Consider the following 19,068-nt stretch of genomic DNA (forward strand, 5'->3'; position numbering starts at 1 on the left):
ATCTGGAGCGTCTCGTTACGTAATTAATATTCATGAGCTGAGTAGGTTTCGCGGTTGTGTGCAGGGAGTGCTTTGTACTGCGCGTGCGTGGGTCAGACTGAACAGCATACAGCTAACTTTGCCCAGAAAGCGATCTTGGCTTAACCCTCCGAAAGTGTACAACTTTACAGTTTTAGCAATTTATTTCAAACCACACGCTGATAAGAGCTGTTGTAACTTTCTTTTTAAGCTGACAATGAAAGCTGTTTTTTTAGCTGCAGGTTATGGAACAAGACTACAAAGGGATATCGAGAATGACACAACTGGGAATTTCAAGCATCTAGGTGGCATTGCAAAGCCGCTGCTTCCTGTTGGTCCATGTGCACTTATCTCACACTGGGTCCAGGCACTGACTAAAACACGATGTGTGGACACAGTCTATGTGGTTGTGAGTGCAGATATTATTTTTATTTTTAGTGTTTGACTTGCATGTAGGGCTGGACGATTAATCGAAAAGTAATCAAAACCGACATTCATAACCTCTAACCGACGTAATTTTCCCATGTCGGTTATTTCGGTTTTTTTAATCCTGTTAACACTTCTCCCTTAAAAGCATACTAGCTCGTCTGTAGCCACATGACTCTGCCCCGTCCAGTTAAGTTAGTGGCATAAAAGCAAAACATGGAGGTGAACGCCGGTTCAACACATAGTGATGGGGCGTGAACGGTGAGCCTTCACTAAACTTTGTCAGTTGTATTTGTTTTATGGTTTGGACATTCAAGCGATTGCATTGCGATTGCAAGCAGCTGCATTGTGGCACGAACACTCATAAACAGTAGCTGTGAAGATCGCGCGCACAGAGGAACACAGAAACTAGTTGTCAGCGCTGTCCTGTGATTTATCACGAAAGTAGCTTAGAATCTCAAAACTTATTATAGCATGTTTGTGTGCAGCGCACATGAAGCACAAGCGCGTGCACAGAGAGCAGCGCTCGGCGGTCGCGCTGCGGGTTCCCGGTTTGTGTCCGTTCTCGGACTGTTCTGTGTATTTTAACTGTAGAAATGGTTGTTCCGAGTCGAAACTACGATACAGAAAACTACATAAGTATATCATCATAAACGCAGCCGTTTTTGTCTTACGTGAACATAAACAGATGAGAAAGAAAACACACATGTGGAGTATTTTTGCTTAAAGAGACAACAGCCTAATAAACGCGCTGCCTGTCATTAATGTTAATAAAAGAACAAAAGAAAATCATTCACTGATCTTGACTGAATATATTTAATAACTTTACTTGATTAATCTGTATTTTATTTATAAAAAGAAAACTATGTAGTGTTTTTAAACTTTAAATTACAATCTCTGTACCTGAAATTTTGTTTAGTTGTATTTATTTATGATATTGCTGATAAACAAATTGATTTGTTTGTTCCTATCTTATTACTGACTGTTTACTTGTCTTTAACACTTTCATATTTGAAATTTATACTAATTTAGTTGTTTTTGCTATGGTATTTTTTTTAATCACAGGCAAAATTCCTCTTGCAGTGTTTTGTAGGCTGCTGATTTTTGCTCATGTTATTCAGCTGCAACAGAATGCTTTGTAAAAATGTTTGACATCTAAATGTTTGACTTCATTTTTTTTATATTGGATTTTTTTATCTTATTGGAATGGAAACTACGAATCGATAAGAATCGGAATCTATAAAATTCAAACGATACCCAACCCTAGTAAGAAATGTTACGAACATAGATAAAATAACTGCTGAGAGTCAATCATATTTACAGTACAAACCTTGTCAGTGAACTATGAGGGCAAAAAAAAAAAAAACAACAGAAACAAAATAATCGTTCATTAATCGTAATCGAGGTGAAATGTTCAATTAATCGACAATAATCGTCCAGCCCTATTTGCATGATTGTTATGCACACAATAATAAATTGTACAATCTGTTGAACAGACCAATGATCTTTACCATGAAGCATTCCAGCAGTGGGCTCAAGAATTCCCCAATGTACAAATCATAAATGATGGTACAAGAAGAAACGAGGTGAGCATTATGGTATGGAAGGGTTTGTGGATGTGAAATATAATATTTCACTTTTAATTGTCTCTGCAGGACAGACATGGTGCTGTTGCCTGTCTTCAGTTGACAGTCAAGTTGTGTGCTGTGGATGACCACTTACTAGTTATCGGAGGGTATAACCAGCATCTGATTAAATAAGTGAAATGTTTGAAATTGCTTTAAAATTAGAAAAAGCTTCTCTTTTTTTCATTTTGCAGTGATACTTTATTCAAAGAGGATTTCAGCCTGAGGAAATTCACAGAGAGGTTCTTTGAAGTGCAAAATAAAGACAAAGATAGCAACTTAGTGCTGTCATACCAATGCAAGGATGAGGGTAAGCAGAACTATATTTTCTGACTTTGCTAAAGACATGTTCACAAAATTTTAAAACAATTATTAATTCATTTCCATTTTCAGAAATATCCAAATACGGGATTCTGGAGTTGGATGAGGACCTTAAAGTACAGTGTATGAAGGAAAAACCTCTCTTGGGTGAAACAAGTTCACGTAATGCAGTATGTTTTCTTTTGTATTGTATGACACAAGATGATATTTCAATACTGTTTGTCCTTTTTATTAGAGTCAATATTTTTAATGTGTTGTCCTCGCTTTGCAGTGTCCTTGCTTTTACTTGTTTTCACAAACCTCACTTCCACTTTTGGACATGTTTCTCAATGAGAAGAAGGTACGCTTTATCTATATTTATTTAGCTGTTATCGATCATGTATATTTTTAATATAACACTTCTCCTTGCAGAATACACCCATTGAAGAGCGGGATGCACCAGGGACCTTTCTTTCATGGCTCATATTAAGGTTTTGGGCATATAATAAAGCACTGTGTTTTTTTTTTTTTTTCAATGACATTAATACCTTTGTTTATTTTAGGAGGCCTGTGTACGTGCAAAGTATATCTGGTCGATTTGATGTGGGAAATCTTCCATCATACATAGAATGTGACAAATACTTCAGGAACCAACTTCAAAATCCTTCTGTTTATTTAATGTAGTACAAACATGTAATGACATTCAGAATAAAACAGGCCATCAATTTTTTTTTCTTTTGTGAATTATTGCCAATTATACACTATTAAGGAGTATAATCATATTTAAAAGAACAGAACCGAAAAAGACAACTATCAGAATATTAAATTATGTAGATACAAGCCTTTTGCACTTATCCGAGGCCTTCTCATTGTTGTTCTCTAACTTGGCGATTCTGGAACCGAACTGCATAGCTCTCTTAGGCAAGAGAGCAGAGAGTCCCAATCCCAACTCAACAGCTGCTAACCTCAGCAATAGCTTTTCTCCAATTCCTCTAGGTAGAGACAAGTCAGCTTTCTCCGACACAGGTAGTCTGTTAAGGAAACTGACTACATCTTCATCCAAGTATGGGAGTCTGAGATAAAATAAATACATGTATTATGTACAATACTATAGCATTTAATGTTTGGTTTTAACCTTAAATATTCTTTAAGCTGTAAAGTGTAATTCTTGCCTGGCCTCTTTTCCATGGTCCCCAATGATTCGGTCATCCCTTCCAAGATTTCTTGAGGATATTCGTCCCAGTTCCATAGCCAGCTCTTTGATGAGTCCTTCCAGTCCCGAGTTATTAAAACGCACCCTGTGTCTGGAGTATCCCGCCAGCTGTTCATCTGCCCCAATGCCAGTCAAAACCACCTGCAAAAAGAGGAAACATTTATACAGTGTGGATTTACATTAACATCAAGTTTTCATTCAGACATAATTCAAGTGCAAACAGAAGTAAAAAAAGGAAGTTACCTTTGCTTCTGAAGTATAAAGTTCTTCAACACCCTCATTTATGACTCCAATTCCTCTGGCGGCAAACCAGACGGCACATCCAAGGCTGTCATCTAGAACAGTGTCCAAAGGGTGCACTAAGTGGCGGATGCGTTTCTGACGCATTTCTTTAAGCTCGTCTTGATTTACATTAATTTCGATAAAGTTCCACTGGCGCTTCGGACTGAGGTTTTTTAGTTCTTGCAGACCAGCTCTACCAGTTATTCTGTCTGGCACATCAAAGCAGTTAAAGCTCTGCTGATCCGACTGCGTATCATCTGCATCACAGTCTTTCTTCTTATTTTTCCCTTTCTTCAAAGACTTGGGAGGCACTTTTCCTTCTTGGATTTTGAAAGCAACATTGAGAAGGTCGATGGGTCTGTCTGCAGGGATGTGCCTATCAGCAAGGGTAGCTAATATCATTGAATCGATTCCCCCAGAGAAAAGAATGGCAATATCAGCTTTCGTATGATCCAAGGGGATCGCCAATTCATCTTGAGCAGGTAGGTACTGTACTCTCTTACGGACAGCCTCACTCAGAACGTCAATGAGCTCGCTAACCATTGCTTTCTTTTTAGAGTTTGTTAGGAACTCTTTCAGATTTTCAACAGAGGTTTGAGAGACATTCTGATCTTGTTCAGTTGTAAGTGATAAGATGGATGTGTCCATTGGACAAATAGGGGAGGTCAGGTAAAGTCCAGAACTATTTATGTTTACAGAGACAGAGCTGGGGAGACCTTCGCATTTCAATTCCGGGCTTTCATTTGACTCTTCGTCACGGTGCACAACCCATGGATAAAGTTCGAATTTAAATGTCCCTAGAGGTGAAGAGTCTGTTAGGTCAAACCTGTACACTCCACTAGGTGGTACTTCCTGCCAATGGGACTGAATATTATCTACTGCCATGGAAGCAACTGATGAAAGTGTTAAAGATGTTCTTTCAGGATCGAATTTCCAAAGCAGACTTCTTCTTCCAAAAAAGTCTCTCCCAAACCAGATACAGTGCTCTTCTTTTTGGTAATATATAAAGGCCCAGGGTCCTTTGAGTTGTGATAGTAAAGCTACTATATCTGAGGTGCACTGCGCCATTGACAGGTGATGGAGAACAACTTTAGTGTCATTTTCTTCCAGATCTACAATCAGACCACCAAACACCTCTCCATTCCAGAGAAGCATGTTTCCATTGTCATCTTGAAGAGGCTGGGGTGTCAGGGAACCTCTCATGTGAAGCACATGTGCAGAGAACAGGAGACTGCAGGTTGAGATTGTTTCTGTAATGTCCCAGCTAGAGCTGGGTCCTCTGTGTTTGAGATTTTCATGGACATGCTTATCCACTGGATCATGTGGTGTGGTCCAACTGACCACACAGCAGATCCCACACATGATCTCACGGCACTATATATCTTCAAATTCTTTTCTCATGTTATCCAGATCCTCTAAGAGACAAGATGATGGCTGTATTAGGAAGTATTCTAATGCTACACCTTTTATTTATGATTTATATTAGTAATTTATGATTCATTATTTAGAATCTTACTTTTACAAGTGCTAAGGGTCTCTTCTTTGTCGGCCAGGAAGAATATATTGCTGTTGGGCTGCTGGGTGTACACACTCTGTGTAGAATACACTTATGAGAACTAAAACATGATATACTAGCAAATCTACAAATGCTTTGTCCAAATACCAACTTGCGGTTTTGGCCATTTGAGAGCATGTGCGATTTATCACCTCATTATAATGTGGCTCAAGTGGTAGAGCATTGCGTTGGCAGCGCAAGGTTGTGGGTTCGATTCCCAGGGAACACGTGTTAGGGAAAACTTTTTAGCCTGAATGCACTGCATGTCATTTTGGATAAAAGCGTCTGCTAAATGGATAAATTGATGTAAATTGATGTGATTGTGTCGTGTTATAGGGACTACTGAACAGACATTTAGAAGTTGAAATAAAAAAAAAAAGCTATGGAAACACATGCATTTTTATAACACCATAAGTGTGTCCCATCAGGTAATGAAAAGTTCGACACGTGTGGTCTTCATCCTCACTTGAACACTCGAACACCAAATAAAGGAAATACGTCAAACAAGTGGTCAAGTGCAAAGACCATAAGTGTGGGCAATAGTCTAAACATATGATTCATTACAATTCTTCAAAAATGAAACTAATTCCTATCCTCTAAAATATGACATGAGAAGACCTTGAGATACACTTTGATATCTTGTACATGTTCTTCTTACATGCAGTATTCTTAAGAAACACATGACACTGTATTATCTAATAGCAAATAGCAATAGCTTCTATAATTTTCAGTTCCTACCTATGGGTAACATTTTATTTTGTCACTTCTTTCATTACATATATTTAATTGAGAAAATGTCTCAAAGTATTATGGCGCATATGACAAGCATATTCCCCTTCTTTCAAAATGAAGAAACTTTCAAATAATTGGAAATACTGATTTCTAAGATTATTGATTATATTATTATTACAGGTTACCGTTTTTCATATAATATAGTATATGGTGTTCTGTAGGAGCTGTGTAAACTGCAATTAATTTTTTGTCATCTATAAGTGAGTGACTGCTACTCCAAATGTAGATTGACCCATATGCAAGACTATTATTAATATGACAGACTATTACTAATATAACTAGACGACATACATACCCTGTTTTTCTTCAAATTGCTCAACTCGTCAACAGCAATCTTTTGCTCTGTTATCTGTAGAATGAATCGTACATGTTTACTGTTATTAACTGGAGACATAAATGTGCTAAACGTACTGTAATAGTGAGCACTCATCATAAAGTTATATTTATGACATTGTACAGGATATACAAAATATTCCTGAAAGGAAACCTTCTTGTTCAGCTCCTCTTTTCGTGCCCTCTCTTCTAGAGCTCCAGGTTCCGTTCGCTGGCTGTTTTTAGAGCACATTTTATATCAAAACACGTCGGAAGATATAAGAAAACATTTCCATATGCGAGACAAGTGTTTCGTTCGTCGAACACTAATGACGCACGCAGGAGAGCAGACAGCGACGCTTGAAAATTACGTCACGTAAGTGTTTACAAATCATTAACCCAACAATAATGATGTATGATTTGGAGCATTGAATGCAACAAAGAAATCTGAAAGAATGAGTATGAGACTGGTAATGTTTCTAGAAAAATAAGATGTAAACTGGCCAAAATAACAGATCAGATAGGTCAAATGCCAAACAGCTGATATCTCGCTGTCTGTTACTATCCCATATGATGGAAAAAAAAATAATTCCTATAATAACTCTCAGTGTACCACATCCACTTATTAAATATTCACCATTCATAAACAGTGCACAGCATAAACGTGTACACCCCCTCTGAATGAATGTAAAATATGTATTTTCTTAACGATCACTAATATAATTCATGGAAAGATGGCAAAATTTAAACATATTAAACATATACTTAATAAAACAACAAAATATATGCCAATATTTTTGTAAGATATGTAAATTATCCAATCCTGTTTAAATGAAGCATTGCAGAAATGAGTACATCCGGGATTTAATTCAGTAAATGATTAATATTCTAGTACTTAGTATGTCCTCCACAACTTAAAGTATACTGCTCTGACCTGAGTATATAAGATCATGACAAATCTGTCCTGTGGACGACCTCCATAAATGCTCTGGTCTTTAATGGGGAGTTTTATTCAGCTCGTCTCTACAGTATCCACCACAGCTGCTCAATAGCATTAAAATTGAGTAAAACACATGTCCAATGAAGGATTTTAACCTTGAGAGAATTAATATCTTCATTGTCATGCTGAAAAAAAAATGCCTTATAATGCAGGGGATGAGGGGAGGGGAGCATCTTCTATTTCAAGTTTTTGTATTAGCCTACATCACACAATAGTGTGTGAATCCATGCCAGCATTGATAAAGCACACCTACAGCACTCATTCAACCCTATATAAAAGCTTTACTACCACTGAACGTCACTGTGGGTACCAAGCACTTCTCACTGTTCTCCTCCTCTAGCAACACCAGAACATGTTGGATGCTTTTGGATTCAAAATGATTGACTTGGTCTCTTGAGACCAGAGTATGGATTCCCAGAAATCTCTATTTTTTAAATATGGGTTTTTAGAAAAGGTTAAATTAGTTTATTTTGCTTTAGCTACAGTGGGTAATTCTAGTGGTGACAACAACCATGTCACTTCTGCTGCGTCATACTCAGTGAGATAAAGTGTCACTCTTTTCATAGCTTTTGCAGGCTCTGAGACACTTGCATGTTATTTCTCCTGCTCTTTTTCTGGTCAAATATTCACTCATCACTAAATGAAAACTTAAAGTGAAGACCTGAGTATTTCAGTCCATTGTTTTTGAATGCCGGTGCTACTTCTGTTATATTTTCACACTTAAAACAATCATTTGATATTCCTCTTGTACCATTGTCCTCTTTTTGCTAAGAAAAAATTCACCTGGCAGTTCTCTCCCAAGTGTTTCCACTGCTACCAGCATTAAGGGGGGGATTAACTCTTGCTGTATGCAACATCTTATCCAAAAAATATCCAAATATTTGTATTGCACTGTAACAGAGGTTTGCAAAAACGTCAAAGCACATTTTTGTATTTTAACCTTCAAAGGGAAAAAATATATAGTCAAAGCTGACATTTTACTGTCTTACTGTTTTTTTTTTCAAGTATACACTGGAGCCATTTGACTTTTTCTTCCACAACACTAAATAGTCAACAGCCAAAATCCTAAATCCAGCATCCTGATCCATAAGGTTTTGTAACATATCCCTGAAATGTATATATACTGTACATGTATTGGCAAAATAGGTCAATATTTAGCATTATACATTCACACAGATGTTTTAGAATATTTCACACCCAGTGACCCACCAAAACAGCTGATGTCTGGATTATCTGATTTCCTACAATACTTCAGGGGGTATTATGATATCATTGTGCTTGGTGTGCATGATGTACTTAGTTAGCCAAATATTTTGTTGCCCTGTAACTGGGGTTTTGCTCAAAACATGTCAAAGCACATTGTTTTTTTTTTAACCTTTAGTGGTAATAAGTTTAGTCAAAGCTTACCGGCTTTTATTGTCTTACTCTAAAATTGTGTTGAATCCATTGGATTCAAGTAGTATTTAGGGTAAAATGGAGCCTTCTGCTTATTTCTCCAGCCCCAACCAAAATCCACAATCTTAAATGCAGAATCCTTAGGGTCACTGCTTGTGAAAACATAAGGTTTTATAACACTTTGCACATACCTGAAATGAAACTGGTTGCAGATACTTTTATTATAATTAATATTTGCAGGTCATACTGACCCGAACTAGTTTTAATACTATTAATCAAATATCACACAGTAATAAATAGTAAATAGTAACCATAGCAAATGGTTGATACAAAAATATCACACACAAACAAAATAAATTAGATAAAACTGTATTTAACAAACGGCATTTTCTAATTGTATTGTTATTTACACAACATAAAAATACTGTATACAGTAAATATAGCCTATATACTTATATATATATATTTGATGTTTTAAGAGGATCTTTACTAATGGGCTTATGATTTTGTGTTTTAGGCTCAGTTTAAACACAAATTATGTGCTTTTTTCAAGTGTAATTGTTGAAAGTGTAATGTTTAGTTGATTATTTTTTTCTTCGTATTGGGTGAACTTTCACCCTTGGTGTGTGGTTAAGCTGGTTTTTTGAATGTGCTATAAACATTTCCAGGGTCAAGACACCAAAAGAGTAACATTTGGTTACCATAAAAAACAGGATTATTATTATTATTTTTTTTTTTATCAAATCAACCTTTTTTTATCGTTCATCATTATTCTCTGACAATATTCACAGAATACAAAGAGATATCTTTAGATTTTTTGGTGGGACCAGAAAAAACAATGTCTGATCAAAAACTGTATCATGCATTGTACAGGCAAACTATATATTAAAATTTGAATCATTGCAAGTACACACTATTATTCAGATATTATAAACAGGCACCTAAGTCATTCTAATATGTTGTCTGTTGAGCTAAACACAGAAAGAATCCATTGGTTTTGTTAATCGTTCCTATTTTTGATACCAGTTAGATCCCACTCTCCTGTTTCTTAAACTACTAACTTCATTCATGACACTGAAAACCTGCATTTACTCAATTAAAGTGTTTGTGTTTGTGGTCCTGTTGATTGTGTATTAACCCCTGTGCTTGACAGTTCTGTTGAAATGTGTGGTCACTCATGAAAGGTTTAAGTGTTAAATCATGTGAACAGTGTTTACTTTTGTGTTTCCACCTGTAATATCACAAACATACTATTGTTTTTGGGTTTAATCGTGGTCATATGCTCCTGTATTGATCCTAGACACTTGTGTAAAGTCTGGAACCTTATCATACAAAAAACTGTCAATATCCAGGGTTACTAAATATGTTGTAAAAATTCCTCTACTGATTTTTCAGGTCAAAGAAAACCAAGTTTAATTGAAATTGCTGAATTTAATCAGATTATTTCATTTTATTGATATCTGATTAAATGTAAATGATACGAGTAAGCAAAGTGTAAAGCTCTTTTTCATGTTATGAAACCAACAGAGCGATAGAAAACAATACCAAGTCTGTGATCTAAGTCATCTGGTTCCATGTCTCAAATTTCTGTGGATAGGATGTACTGTGTGCAGCATGACTCAGCTTTGAGCCTTCTGTGAATAGGAGGTTCCTAATCGTCAGACTTTTTAATCAAACACAAAACCAGTTTTAAATGTTGCTTTGTCATGCCATGACAAGACACAGGCATTACAAAACAATCCTCTGTGTTTGTTATGCTTGTAAGTGTGTCATATCATTGCATCATGTTATTACTTAAAAATAACCAAACGGAGCTTAACATTACTTTGCTTTTAAAGCATTATCTTACAAACAGATATAAAAACATGCTACGGGCTTCTGCATATGCATTGTTAAATGAAGAACATCCACTAAGACTATCAATTATGAAAGACTGAAATGCACTCTTTTGAGCATCTCATGGTTATGCCATAATTGGGTTGGAGAAGTAAGTGTGAGTGTAATAAAGAAACTTTCCCTCAAACCAAAAGCAGAAGCCAAAATCTTGATTTTAGACAATCACAGCTTTAAAAAAAAAAACTATAGATTTGGGGGTTTTCTGCTATTTCACATTAAGTTAGTTTCTGTGCTCAAATTCTGTGTTAATACTGACACTAAGCACTGACCTGAATATATAAATCTATCTATCTATCTATCTATCTATCTATCTATCTATCTATCTATCTATCTATCTATCTATCTATCTATAAAAATGTTTACACTGATTTAAATGAACTCTTCTGTTTATCATGGCCTGTATTGTAAAATTTCCTATTGACCATTTAGGCACCATGTCATGGGGACACATAATTATCTGATGCTAATAGTAGTGTTGATACTTATATGGGTTTTTAATGTCATACCAATTTAATGATAATTAATAAGATATATAGGCCTGTAAATATGAAAGACACAAAAGCAATAATACTACTATTAATGATTACTTAAATATTAAATAAACATTTCTTGCATTAGTACCCATGATAATATGTTTACATTTTGTGCAACATGCCCCAATACTTTCATTATAGCTTATTGTTGACCCTTATCTTAATGTATGTTGTTTTGCTTTCAGTTTGTTCACTTAACCAAAGCTATAGCATTTATCAAGCATTACATATTACTTTGAAGGACAGGATTCACAAAACATATGTATTTTCAAACATATGTTTGAAATCAAGGAAAAAGGCACTTGTGGAGAGACAAACATTTGTAACAACTAGCCCCGTCTCCCATAAAATAACATGGTGTCTTTTTCAGAATCATGATTTTGATCTTGTTACACAAACTTATTAAATTTGTTTGCCGTGTCATTTAATAAAACATAAACCTGACGTTTTATTCTTATCCAAAACAAGATGTGATATGAGAGTGATACATAGGCTACATACTTTACATACACTACCAGTCATAAAAATCTTGTAAGAAAGATCCAATAGAAAGCTCTGAGGATCAGCATGATAGAAATTAATTATTTTATTTAGCAAGGATGCTTTAAACTGATCAAACGTTACGATAAAGACATTTATAATGTTGCAAAAAAAGTATATTTCAGATAAATGCTGAACTTTCTATCCATGAAAGAAACCTGAAAAAATTCTACTCAGCTTTTCAACATAAAAAAAATAAATAAATAATAAATGTTTTTTTTTTGCAGCAAATCAGAATATTTGAATGATTTCTGAAGGATCATGTGACGGGAGTAATCGCATGAATCAATAGTTAAATAGTTTAAATAGTTCAAATATTTCACAATATTACTGATTTTGGATGAGAAGAGAATTCTTTAAAGTTTAAAGGGGTCATATGATACAATTTCAAGTTTTTCATTTCTCTTGGAAGAGTTACAAGCTCTTGGTGCATAAAGAAGATCTGTAAAGTTGCAAAGACTAAAGTTTCAAACCCAAAGAGATATTCTTTATAGAAGTTAAGACTCTGCCACACCCCGCTAAAAAAGCTTTCTTTTACTTTAAACCGCATAAACACATTTCATTACACAAAAGAATGTTCTTTTTAGCAGCATCATATGGCCCCTATAAAAAATCTTACTGTTCAAAAACCTTTTGACTGGATATAGGCCTATATCGAAGTGGTGGTGGTTCGGGACCTATGGTCGGGACCGATTTTTTTGTCTCGGTCCAGCCCTGCATGTCACAGAAACACTGGTTCTGCCTTTATTGAAGACAAGGGGCGGGGTCTATTATCGCAATGCGCATGAAGTCACGTGTCACCGCAATGTGATATAATACTATCAACAAAAATATAATCCTAACCTTTAAATCCATACCGAAATCCCAAATACAGCCAGACAATGGAAATACAAATATAAATAAATACAACAATTATTTGTGTTTGGGACGCTGTGAGCATGGAGACTGTATACAACGTAAGGTTGAAAACTTAAATGTTTAATATGAATAAACAGTGAACGGCTGCTGAGGTTGTATTCTCAAGTGACGCGAGTTAAGGCTTGGAACCGGAAACAGCGCTTCATACGTCACCGCTTAACAACCGAATATATGATCAGCTGTCTGTCCGTGGTCTGTGTGGTAAACACGGTCCTCGGCTGCATCCGTGAGCGCGGGTCTGGCCCCTTCGGGATTTGGGATTTATGTTTTTACACATTTAAGTTAGTCGTTCTAGAAAAGGTTATTTCTCTCCAACTTCAGCTACAGTGATAGCTAAGTTTGGAGGGGAGAAAAAGGAAATATTCGTGTTTTTGCGTAGGAAATATTTGCAGAGAGGGTTTACTTTTGTCCTTCAACCTGAACAATACAAAGACATTTAAATCCTAACAATACAACAGAGCGAATACATTTAATTTTCAACGCACAATGGAGAAAACTGCATCTAAAAAACCTTGCTGTGGTAAGTGTCTTACGAATTTGTTTGCGAGTGCTGTAATAAGAAGTGCGCCAATTCGGCTTGAACAAAATAATAAATAAACTTGCACTTGAATTTCAGAAAGAGTTGGCGAATTCTTCAAGTCTGCGAAATGCCTCCTTTACATCGGACATGCCCTGTCAACATGGGTAAGAGTCTCATTGCATCTGTTTGACAGCCCGCCCTTTTTTTTGTTCTTTAATGCGTCAGTCATAATAAAACAGAGCTATAGGCTAATTATTTATTTGCATTTTTATTATTATATAATTTTTTTTATTTTGCATATCATTATTTTTATATATATATATATATATATATATATATATAATATTATTATTTTTAAGATAGATAAATGTATTTTATTTCTCTATTTTAATGTATTTTATTTACTCAGGTAAATTAGACCATTTGAAGATCAGAAATGTTAGTAAAACAGAAATGATTTTATTGCAAAACGTATAAATATTATTAATGTTTTAACACATATGTGCATATCTATATGTATTTGTATGTGTATATACACAAACACACACAATATGTACACACATAGACTATACATCTATTACATTATACAGACAGAATATTATGTGCATTATATATATTTTTTATTAATGTTGTTCAATGTATTGATCCATACCAGCTAATATAAGCTGCCAAATACTTATGGCAATTCATTCTTTTGCATGAACCCTATAAAACTACAGTGATTTTTCAATCACAGAATTCTTTTGCCTGATGATTGTTGTGTCGTTATGTTAAAGGGGGATCGGATGTGGAATTTTGCTGTGGCTGTGTTTCTGGTGGAGCTGTATGGCAATAGTTTGCTCCTGACAGCCGTGTATGGCCTGGTGGTTGCAGGGTCTGTCCTCTTACTGGGTGCTATTATTGGTGACTGGGTGGACAAAAACCCCCGACTGAAAGGTAAATATGGCAAAGCTCCAAACCCAGAGCATGCAGATTTATTGTGCAACCTGACACATTGCTGATAGAATGCACCCATTCTGATCTGAATATGGCATTTATTCCTACATTTTTTTACTTAGTCTGGATTTCTTTCTTAATTTCAGTGGCGCAGAAGTCTTTAGTTGTCCAGAACAGTGCTGTCATTCTTTGTGGTTTGCTTCTGATGGCCGTTTTCCATTTTAAAGTACAGCTCACCACCTTATACAACGGATGGTTGCTGGTGAGTTTTTAAAAAGACGAATGTTGAATGTGTAAACAGTTCTCCAAAAGCACTCATAACTGATTTAGATGTATTTACTAATAAAGAAAGTCTTCATTTCCAAGTGCAGAAGCCTCATGCTGCAGTTCTCGTTGGCCTCCAGTTTTGTTTTTGCTCCATTTTTATGCAAATAGTTTCACTCAAAATTTACCTCTCTGTTTAAAATGTTTGGGGAAAATGTTTTTTCACATAGCTGGCAGTAGAAAACAATCTCTGTATGCAGGATATTCAGTTATTTCAAGCTTTTCAATAACTTCTAACCTATATAGGAGATAATGTCACTAAAACATACAACTCCCTTCTTTTTCTGCATGGACTCAACTTTTTTGTCAAGCTTTTGCTACAGAAACATGACACCTTGATCACAAAGCATTGACGTGCTGTCAGCAGAATTCAGGGCTGTCATGTAAGCAGAAAGCGTGTTGCTTGCTTGAGTTTGTTAAAGAGCTGGAAAGCTTTAACTTTACATACATAATAACAAACAAAACCTGCTGTTTGTCCCGGTGTCACTGAGGTCGAGAACCCCATAGAGCAGACAAAATGGACTCATTCAATGAACCGTTTTCTCTTCTGGACTGTTCCTGAGAATCAAGTCAAGCTTTTTATGGCAGTGGACTAACAACAAATAATATTTGCTGCTATTTTAAACACAGTGATATATTTTTAATTACATGTTCTCTTACATTGCAGACTACATGCTACATTATGGTCATCACCATTGCTAACATCGCTAACCTAGCCAGCACAGCTATGTCCATCACCATCCAGAGAGACTGGGTTGTGGTTGTGGCTGGAGATAATCGGAGCCAATTGGCAGGTCAGGATGTGGAATGTTTCACCTTCTTTAATGTTCCTTACAGTGGCCCAAAAATATTTGGACAAAACTTCAAATGTATCAACTCCATCCCATAAGATAACAAGGTCACAGTTTATGTTAAGGTCCAATTCTCGCCATTAACTATGGTTTTTGCCTCAATAAACTACTAATTTGCTGCTTATTAGTAGTTAGTATGGTAGATGTTAAGTTTAGGTTTGGGGTAGGATTAGGGATGTAGAATATGGTCATGCAGAAAATGTGCTTTAAAAGTACTAATAAACAGCCAATATGTTATTAATAGGCATGCTATTAAGCAACTAGTTAATAGTGAGAATTGTTCCATTTGTATGTTTTTATGTAACTAAATATGGCTTAAGTGTTCAAATACTTTTTTTCCCCTGGGTACTGTCATTTACAACTCATGTCACCTAGTTGAGGAAAATTCATAAAATACATTACAATTCCATCAATCATCTTATCTTTATAGTGTGCTTACTTCAGCTGTCAGTTCTTATGACTCTTATCGATGTACCTAGTGAACCCAGTAACCTACATGGAAAATATGAAAGTTAGCACACAGCTGCAACCTTTTTTTTTTTTTTGATAGAAATCTATTCTAGATCATAGACACATTAGTTTGATCAAAAGTGACTAGTGAATATATCTGTTACAAAAATATTAAGCAGCACAAATGTTTTCGACATTGTTAATGATAAAATGTTTTATTGAGCACCAGATCAGTATATTAGAATGATTTCTGAAAGATCGTGACACTGAAGACTGGAGTAATGGCTGCTGAAAATTCAGCTTACTCAGGAATAACTACATGTGTACATTTAACATTTTAATAATACTTTACAATATTACTGTTTTTCAGCAAATATAAAAATAAAATATTTGCAGCCTTGGTGAACATAGGAGATCAGAATATGTCTGTTTAACTTAACATTTAAGTCCCTTTTGTTTTTTCATATTTCTATTTGGTTAGATATGAACGCAACTGTAAGAATAATCGACCAGTTAACCAACATTCTGGCTCCAATGCTTGTGGGCCAGATCATGGCATTCGGCTCCCATTTCATCGGCTGTGGTTTTATCTCGGGGTGGAACCTGTTCTCCATGTGCTTGGAGTACTTCCTGCTTTGGAAGGTTTATCAGAAGACTCCAGCACTTGCTCTCAAGGCAGGACAGAAGGACGCTGACCAAGAGCTGAAGCATCTCAATGTACAAAAAGGTTTGTAATTCCACAACCTCTTCTAGTACTTTCCACAAATAGAGTCCCAATACTTTTAAAGTTGTTACACACAAAATCCAGTGTTTTTTGTAGTTTAAGTAGTATGCAATATAAATCTGCCATAAACCACAGATTTTCACCTGCCTCACTTTGTGCACAACCCTATTGGTTTTCTCCCGTTACAAGACAATAAACATTCTTTAAAATTGTGACACCCTGGAAGTAAATAATCAATTTAATCAATAAGTTACTCAAACTGTAGTGTTCACTGCACTTGTCAACCTCAACCATCTAACCATATTACTAAAGTTTTAAAAATATTTGTATTTTTATTTTGACTAACAATAAATACGCATTTGTTGATTAGTTCTTTTCTTCCTTTTTGGACAAATTTTGTAGATTAAGCACACTGATAAAATGTTTTAATTGTTTCAGAATCTGATCCTATTTTTCACTCAGTTTATGGAAAGTACTGTTCATTGCACAATACAGTTTTCGAAACAGTTCTGACAAAAAGAGTGACATATCCACTTATATTTATTACTCAGTCTTTTTTACTTTTGTGGTTTTTCATTTCACTGTTGCAGAGACTGGAAATAGTGAAACTCCATCTGAAGGCTCCCAGTTGATGAATGAAAACGCTGTGGGGAAGAAGAACACTGGTTGCTGCTACCACATGACAGAACCCATCCGCACCTTGAAGGATGGCTGGGTGGCATATTACAACCAGTCCATCTTCTTTGCTGGCATGTCTCTGTCTTTCCTCTACATGACTGTACTGGGCTTTGACTGCATCACCACAGGCTACGCATACAATCAGGGCCTGAACGGCTCTGTGCTCAGTCTCCTCATGGGAGCTTCAGCTATATCTGGAATCTGTGGAACGGTGGCTTTCACCTGGATCAGAAAGAAGTGTGGTCTGATCAGAACCGGCTTCATCGCTGGAGTCACCCAACTGTCTTGCCTCATGCTCTGTGTAGCATCTGTCTTCGCTCCTGGCAGCCCTTTCGATCTCAGCGTCTCGCCCTTCGACGAGGTCTTGAAACATCTGTTTGGAGACAATGACTCGCTGCTTGAGAGCCCTACTCTTGTTTCTACGATTGTACCGCAGATCCAGATCAACGCCACTATTTTTGAGGAAGTCCCACAAGTAAAGTCCTATATGTCCGTCTGTCTTCTTTTCGCCGGTGTCATTACTGCTAGAATGGGTGAGTAAATGAGCAACTAACAGAAAACAATAAAAAACAATGTTTTTAGACCTACTTTTCTGTTATCTTCAAGAGGAGAACGATGATGATATCCGTATCACCGGAAAGTTATAAAGCCAACCTTTAAGACCAAAAACAAGAAGCCGTGTTTGTGATAACTGCTCTGATGCTCTTTTATGTCACAACATGTGTTTTAATTGATTCTCTTGCATTGATTTCAGGTCTTTGGTCCTTTGATTTGACCGTGACCCAACTGATCCAAGAGAATGTGATTGAATCTGAGAGAGGCATCGTCAATGGTGTCCAGAACTCCATGAACTATCTTCTTGATCTCTTTCACTTCATCATGGTCATCCTTGCACCAAATCCAGAGGCCTTTGGCCTTCTCGTGATCATCTCGGTTTCCTTCGTTGTGATGGGACATATGATGTATTTCAGGTATGCCTATAAAAGCCTACGGAGTCGACTCTTCCTGTTCTGTTCACCTGAGCAGAAGCCTGATCTCAATATTCCCTCACTTCCAAACTCTGTATAACTCGTAAAGGGACCGTAGGAGATGCTCTACTAGAGTGTCACATGCTGTGTTTTTCGAGAAACAGGTTCCATCTGTTTTACTAACATGCATGCTTTTTCTGCTTGCAGTGCTTGTGCATTGACTATATAGTCTTAGCCTTTAGCTAAAATAAGCAAGAAGGATCTCTCCTGTAGCTTACAATAGAAATGTCAAAAAAAGCATGCAGTACTTCCCTCTATCATGCTTTTTGTATAAGGTGCTGTAAAATTGCCTGAGAACTAATCACAGGGGGAACATACCAACACAAGCTCTGGTTCTTATGGGCTATACATGCTTTAATTACTTTTGTAAAAGTTCAAAAGCAAAAATGGGCATATTTATTCTACTTTTACAGATTTGATTAGTTTTTCGTCTTTATGGTCATAGTTAACTTTCCGACTAGTTATGCAACACAATTTACTTAAGGTAGTGTAGTTTTTGCCACTCTATGCTTTTTGAAAGCCATGGCTAAAGTCTCTTTAATAGTTATTTGGAGTGTGCTAGTTATTCATTCTGGTATGTTTGCATGATGCTTATATATTTATATACATGTAGTCAGTATTCTGTATCTCAGTTTCTGTGTTGCTACACTGTTATTATAACTTTTCTGGAAAGCTATGCAGACATATACAGCTTGTTCATGTAGCCAAAGTGGGTTTTTTTCACCACGTGGAAGTGAGGGAATTTCAGTGGT

At 36.1% G+C, this 19,068-nt stretch overlaps 4 protein-coding genes across 4 annotated transcripts; 2 read left to right on the top strand and 2 right to left on the bottom strand.

The window, feature by feature from the left end:
• Positions 1-89: 89 nt before the first annotated feature.
• Positions 90-3,098, top strand: LOC132095443 (uncharacterized). Its single transcript, XM_059500439.1, has 8 exons — positions 90-427; positions 1,941-2,030; positions 2,100-2,179; positions 2,264-2,379; positions 2,463-2,560; positions 2,662-2,730; positions 2,802-2,860; positions 2,933-3,098. Exons 1-8 carry the CDS (start codon positions 236-238, stop codon positions 3,051-3,053), a joined length of 825 nt encoding a protein of 274 aa, XP_059356422.1. The 5' UTR covers positions 90-235; the 3' UTR covers positions 3,054-3,098.
• A 40-nt stretch (positions 3,099-3,138) lies between these two features.
• asnsd1 (asparagine synthetase domain containing 1) lies at positions 3,139-5,226 on the bottom strand. The gene is made up of 3 exons (XM_059500441.1): positions 3,826-5,226; positions 3,542-3,723; positions 3,139-3,442 (listed from the first exon to the last, which is right to left on the bottom strand). Exons 1-3 carry the CDS (start codon positions 5,224-5,226, stop codon positions 3,196-3,198), a joined length of 1,830 nt encoding a protein of 609 aa, XP_059356424.1. The 3' UTR covers positions 3,139-3,195.
• Positions 5,151-6,850, bottom strand: LOC132095444 (ASNSD1 upstream open reading frame protein-like). Its single transcript, XM_059500440.1, has 4 exons — positions 6,699-6,850; positions 6,507-6,560; positions 5,381-5,456; positions 5,151-5,279 (listed from the first exon to the last, which is right to left on the bottom strand). Exons 1-4 carry the CDS (start codon positions 6,774-6,776, stop codon positions 5,239-5,241), a joined length of 249 nt encoding a protein of 82 aa, XP_059356423.1. The 5' UTR covers positions 6,777-6,850; the 3' UTR covers positions 5,151-5,238.
• A 6,162-nt stretch (positions 6,851-13,012) lies between these two features.
• On the top strand, positions 13,013-18,519 carry LOC132095446 (solute carrier family 40 member 1-like). The gene is made up of 8 exons (XM_059500442.1): positions 13,013-13,325; positions 13,422-13,489; positions 14,102-14,261; positions 14,408-14,523; positions 15,253-15,379; positions 16,368-16,613; positions 17,201-17,821; positions 18,043-18,519. Exons 1-8 carry the CDS (start codon positions 13,292-13,294, stop codon positions 18,354-18,356), a joined length of 1,686 nt encoding a protein of 561 aa, XP_059356425.1. The 5' UTR covers positions 13,013-13,291; the 3' UTR covers positions 18,357-18,519.
• The last annotated feature ends 549 nt before the right edge of the window (positions 18,520-19,068 follow it).

The sequence above is a fragment of the Carassius carassius genome, chromosome 19 (genome assembly GCF_963082965.1).
Source record: "Carassius carassius chromosome 19, fCarCar2.1, whole genome shotgun sequence".
Lineage (NCBI taxonomy): Eukaryota > Metazoa > Chordata > Actinopteri > Cypriniformes > Cyprinidae > Carassius > Carassius carassius.

What these genes read in the sequence shown, in the direction of transcription:
- LOC132095444 (XM_059500440.1), bottom strand. Translation starts at nt 6,776, where the DNA reads ATGTGCTCTAAAAACAGCCAGCGAACGGAACCTGGAGCTCTAGAAGAG. An exon ending in AAGAGGAGCTGAACAAGAAG is followed by an intron (nt 6,561 to 6,698) that starts GTTTCCTTTCAG and finishes TTCATTCTACAG; the next exon opens with ATAACAGAGCAAAAGATTGC. An exon ending in GCAATTTGAAGAAAAACAGG is followed by an intron (nt 5,457 to 6,506) that starts GTATGTATGTCG and finishes TATTCTACACAG; the next exon opens with AGTGTGTACACCCAGCAGCC.
- LOC132095446 (XM_059500442.1), top strand. Translation starts at nt 13,292, where the DNA reads ATGGAGAAAACTGCATCTAAAAAACCTTGCTGTG. An exon ending in CAAAAACCCCCGACTGAAAG is followed by an intron (nt 14,262 to 14,407) that starts GTAAATATGGCA and finishes TCTTAATTTCAG; the next exon opens with TGGCGCAGAAGTCTTTAGTT. An exon ending in TATACAACGGATGGTTGCTG is followed by an intron (nt 14,524 to 15,252) that starts GTGAGTTTTTAA and finishes CTTACATTGCAG; the next exon opens with ACTACATGCTACATTATGGT.
- asnsd1 (XM_059500441.1), bottom strand. Translation starts at nt 5,226, where the DNA reads ATGTGTGGGATCTGCTGTGTGGTCAGTTGGACCACACCACATGATCCA. An exon ending in TTTATACTTCAGAAGCAAAG is followed by an intron (nt 3,724 to 3,825) that starts GTAACTTCCTTT and finishes CTCTTTTTGCAG; the next exon opens with GTGGTTTTGACTGGCATTGG. An exon ending in GACCATGGAAAAGAGGCCAG is followed by an intron (nt 3,443 to 3,541) that starts GCAAGAATTACA and finishes ATTTTATCTCAG; the next exon opens with ACTCCCATACTTGGATGAAG.
- LOC132095443 (XM_059500439.1), top strand. Translation starts at nt 236, where the DNA reads ATGAAAGCTGTTTTTTTAGCTGCAGGTTATGGAACAAGACTACAAAGG. An exon ending in ATGGTACAAGAAGAAACGAG is followed by an intron (nt 2,031 to 2,099) that starts GTGAGCATTATG and finishes TTGTCTCTGCAG; the next exon opens with GACAGACATGGTGCTGTTGC. An exon ending in AAACAAGTTCACGTAATGCA is followed by an intron (nt 2,561 to 2,661) that starts GTATGTTTTCTT and finishes CTCGCTTTGCAG; the next exon opens with TGTCCTTGCTTTTACTTGTT.